This window comes from Octodon degus, unplaced genomic scaffold, assembly GCF_000260255.1.
Source record: "Octodon degus isolate 3935 unplaced genomic scaffold, OctDeg1.0 scaffold00048, whole genome shotgun sequence".
NCBI classification, from domain to species: domain Eukaryota; kingdom Metazoa; phylum Chordata; class Mammalia; order Rodentia; family Octodontidae; genus Octodon; species Octodon degus.
Window position 1 is genome coordinate 7,624,963 of NW_004524624.1, and position 4,669 is coordinate 7,629,631.

At 42.3% G+C, this 4,669-nt stretch overlaps 1 protein-coding gene across 1 annotated transcript; it reads right to left on the bottom strand.

The window, feature by feature from the left end:
• Positions 1-2,601: 2,601 nt before the first annotated feature.
• On the bottom strand, positions 2,602-2,814 carry LOC101592538 (small proline-rich protein 2E-like). Its single transcript, XM_004632321.1, has one exon. The coding sequence runs from the start codon at positions 2,812-2,814 to the stop codon at positions 2,602-2,604; it is 213 nt and encodes a 70-aa protein (XP_004632378.1).
• Positions 2,815-4,669: the final 1,855 nt, after the last annotated feature.

Below are 4,669 nucleotides of genomic sequence, written 5' to 3' on the forward strand. Positions count from 1 at the left end.
ACTGGAACTGGGCTAGGACTGGGTCTGGGGGTTCCCGGAAGTCGGCAGAAATTCCTACTCGGCGGGAGGGGTGGGGGCCGGCCCGAGGGGGCGGGAGAGGGTCCTGCCTATGCTGCGCCTGGGCTGGGACTGGTCCCGCCGGCGCAGGGTAGCAGGAAGCTCTCCACACACTCACCGGACCTGGGCTAGGACTGGGTCTGTCCATAGCATCTTACAGTAATTCCTATTAAATAATAAAAACTTCTTAAATAGTAAGTAATAAAAAGAAAAAAAAACATGATCAATTTGAACTAATTGTAGGATGGAAATGTTAGTGTAATCATCAACCTTTTGTCTTATTACAGAATATAGACAAGCAATTCCTAAATTATCATCTCAATATATAAATAAAAGTATTTGATATATTAGAGATTGTGAAATAGGAAAAATACATTCAAATGAGGAGAGGAAGAAAGGATGGGGAGGGTGAAATGAAAGAAGGAAAAAGTAAAACATGTGAGAAAGAAGGAAAAATGGGAACAAGGCTTTTGTAAATGAGGAAAGGAGAAGTGGAAGGAGAGTAGGAGAATGGGGAAAATCAGGTACTATCAGTAGGAGAATGGGGAAAATCAGGTACTATGGTGTACAGGTACAGATTCTCTGTTATCATTATGTATATTTACAATGTACCACTAAAATCCAATTGAAGAAAGATAAAGAAAAAACATTTAACAACTAGAACACTCAGGTTTTAAACAATATCAGAATACTAATAAACTAGGGCTATTGCTCAGTATTATAAAGGTATTAAGTAAAATCAATTGGTAACATTATACTAAACGGTACGATCCTAGATGACTTTCCTTCTATAGTTGGAAGCAAGGCAATGGCAGTCACTTTTCCAACCAGTGTAATAGGAGGAAGGAATGAAAGGCATAAGGAAAAAAAAAAAAAAACTCCTTTTGTTGGCAAATACATAATCAAGTGTGAAAAATTTTGTAACATCTGTAAAATCCTAGTGATTTAAGCAAGAGCTCTCCATTAAAGGTCAATATATAGCAATTAATTGTGGTTTAGTTTCTTGTTATTACAACACAACACCCACAATTTAAAGGAGGACAGGTTTATTGGAGCTTAGGGATTTTACAGCTTTCCTTCCACAGTCAGATGGAGCCGAGGCAGACATACCACATCAGAGGTGCACAGCAGAAGAAAGCTGCTCATGTTGTGGTGATCAAGAGGCAGAGAGTGGAAGCGGTGCTGGGGAGGAAGACTCTTCCAGGTCACACTCCCATGGGCCCAACACTGAACACCTCCTAGCAGGGCATTCAGCTACAGAGCCGCTAGCTGATGATTCCAAGGATGAGTACAGCACCATTATGACTGAATCATCTTCCAAAGATGAGGGGTTGGGAAATATTTTAGAGCCAAATTACAGCATATACTGATGAATGCTTCAGAAATGTGTGGTAGAATGAAATCTTGGAAGAATGGGTGTAGGACATTAGAGTAAGGACATTAAAGTAAGGAAACAAAAGGCAGCTGGGAGGTCACATTCACTCAAGCTTACGAGGATTCTTTCCATGTCTCAGGAAATGTGACGAAAGCATCCATCGAGAGAACTTAGCAATCAAGTGAGAAAATTTAGTGACCTAGTGAGATCTAGCCTCAAATCAGAAAGTTTAAAAAATGTCCCAGATAATGACAATGGAAAAACAATGGTTCAATTCCCAGCCCAACAAATAAAATATAAAATAAAACTCTTTTTAAAATAAATAAATAAAATAAACCAAATTGTTTCCCCTCTACTACTTAAAGAAAGATAGTGTGTCCATGGAGAAATATGGGGATTGTGGTGACAGGAAAGATGATGGAAACAATAATGACCTGTGAGTGCTAACAGGCACATACATGATGGGTGCCCCACACTGTGTCAAGCAGAGGCTGTGTGTTCCTTCAATTTTATGCAAAAGGTTACAACATTGGTGTCAGTTTGCATGCATTGTGATAGAGAGACTGAAATTCATAATGTGTTGTTAGAAATGATCAAACATTATTCAAGGAAAATACTAAGACTTTGAAATGATGAGAATAATTTCATTTGTCCCAAAATTCAGACAACATAATCTTGGGAGCCAGACCTAGGGATCAAACAGAGATACAAATAAGCCAAAATGATACAGTATTGCTAATAAAGCTGACTTTAGAAGAGAGAAAAATATTCTTGCTATTGCCACAAAATGTACTTTATTCAGAAACTGAAAGTGAAGAAACAATTTCACAAGAGATAAAAATCCCTGTTCTTATCCCTGAGAGGCTAAGAAGACATCATTGGGTGGGACCAAGGGAGAGAGGCCACTCTTGCTTCCTCAGGTCTGGGATGCTGGCAAAGCTTAGGAGGGTCCTTCCTCAGTCTCTTCCTCAGTAGTGCCAATAAGAGAGCTTTACTAAGAATTCCTGTAGCAGGGAGGGAGGAGCCATCAGAAGCAGATTACTGGTGAAAGACTGAAGAAGGATCTTCTGCGTCCATGGAAGGCTTTGAGGAGAAGACAAAAGGGATACTGTAGAAGGAGCTGAGCCAGTTTTCCTGGCCTTTTCCTGATCTGAGGAATCCTGAGGCTGTTACTTGCTCTTGGGCGGGCACTTCTGCTGGCAGGGTGGGGGACACTGCACAGGAGGACATTTCTGTTGTGGAGGTGGGCAGGGCTCAGGGCAAGGTGGAGGTGGGCAAGGCTCCGGGCACTTTGGAGGTGGGCAGGGCTCCGGGCACTTGGGAGTTTTGACCACAGGAGGTGGCTGGCAGGGCTGTTTGCACTGTTGCTGTTGATAAGACATGATCCTGGGGTCTGAGAGTCTGAAAGAAATCATATGGCAGTGTTCAGAAGAAGGAACTCGCGTAGTGAAAGAAAAGCTTATGCAATACCACAGCATATTATTTCTCTGGCTTAACATATTCTCTTCTTCTGACTTAATGGAGCTCTCTTCCACATTAAGAGTATAATTCCCCAGTTTTAGAATAAATGTAATCTCCCCAGAGATGCTTAAAAGTTTAACAGTCCTGAGCACCTCAGTCCTGGCATCATTACTGCCTGAGAACGTCATTGGGCAAATAGGAGAAGAGAGAAATGGCCACTCAGGAAGAATTAAAGGATGTCACACCTAATTAAGTCATATACCTTTGCAAGAGTATATGGGAAAGAGAGATGCACTTTTTTCAATCTTTTAAGTCAAGTCCAGGCTTCCCCATTATCCTAGTGTCCCATGTGGATATTGAGTTGTCTACCCAACAAAAGCAAAGGAAGCCCATATATTGCATCCATTTCCCCAGTCTTAAGCATCCATCAGTTAAGGAACACCCATCCCATAGTCATGATCTGCGCACACCCAACTTGCTGTCTCAAATCAAATGTAGCCAACAAGTGAGGAGAAGAAGAAAGAGATTGACAGAGAATATCAGACTCACCAGCTTTTGGAAAGAAGTTTGAGACTCTACTGCCAGAAGTCTAGCCACTGTGCCCCAGAGGGCCTCTTTATAGGGCTGTCTGCCCCACCCAAGGGGAAGTGGAAGTTCCTCACCATGGACTGGCTTGGTCATTTCCTCATCCAAATGCAAATTCATCCATTACTGGCTGGACAGGCACTTTGTAGAATTGGAAATAATGTGCTCCAGGAAGCCCTCACTGGATTAAGTGCTTGTGACTCAGAACCTGCCTTGGCAGTCTATTTCCTTTGCCTCATGGCTGTTTGCAAATGTGGTGGTTTCCCTAACTGGGTCTCGAAGGCCCTCTTTATTTACTGGGACAATACAGTTCATCATCCTTGAGCCTTATGAAGTTTATCAATACCTTTGTTCTGCTAAAGTTGATGGCCACATTACTATCCTTAATTAAGTTCATTTGAATATCCTCCCCTCATTCTTGGAAGTTCTGGTTTAGAGGAGAAATTGTAATGACCTGAGCTCTGGTTCTAGTTCCATCTCTAAAAAGCCATGTGCCCCAGGTCAGGTCATGTCTATCCTGTGAGTTGGAGGTTTCTTCCATGAAGAGAGGAAGCCAGTCCCTTCTTATGACAGAGGGTACTACATTCTTGGGCCATCATTTGCTCCTGTATAAACCTGTAACTTATACTCATACTGTTTCTTTCATGGAAATCAACTCTGAACTGACATCTTCCTCTTTATCTTTGAAGCTATTTTCTCCGTGCTCATGGAGGCCCCTTTCTCCCAGGAAAGACTTTGCTTCCAGAGTTGATCAAACTGCTCAGTTCTTCCTTTTTCCTTCCTGCATGGCTGTGCATGAGAACAGTTACAGTTTATTAAATAAATGTACTACATCACCACATTAAGGAAAGGAGGAGAAGTGAATGAAAACCACAATCATTCATTTTACACTTAATTATTTTTTTTAAAAAATGTGTTTGATACAGTGATCCTCCTGTTTTCAGCCTCCCCAGTGCTGAGACCACCATGCCTGGACTCAGTCGCTGGCTCAGCGTCACTAGGGGCAGAGTTGATGCAGCATGTGGTACCAGGGAATCATACCCTGGTCCCTGTGCTTGTCTAAGCCAGTGCTTAATCTGCTGAGCTATCTTGCTGGCCCTTACATTTAATTCATGGAGCACATGCATGTGATCCTCTGTGAGGTTCCCTACAGCAGAGATCAAGATGGAGACACTGGGGCTGGGGAGATGA

What these genes read in the sequence shown, in the direction of transcription:
- LOC101592538 (XM_004632321.1), bottom strand. Translation starts at nt 2,814, where the DNA reads ATGTCTTATCAACAGCAACAGTGCAAACAGCCCTGCCAGCCACCTCCT.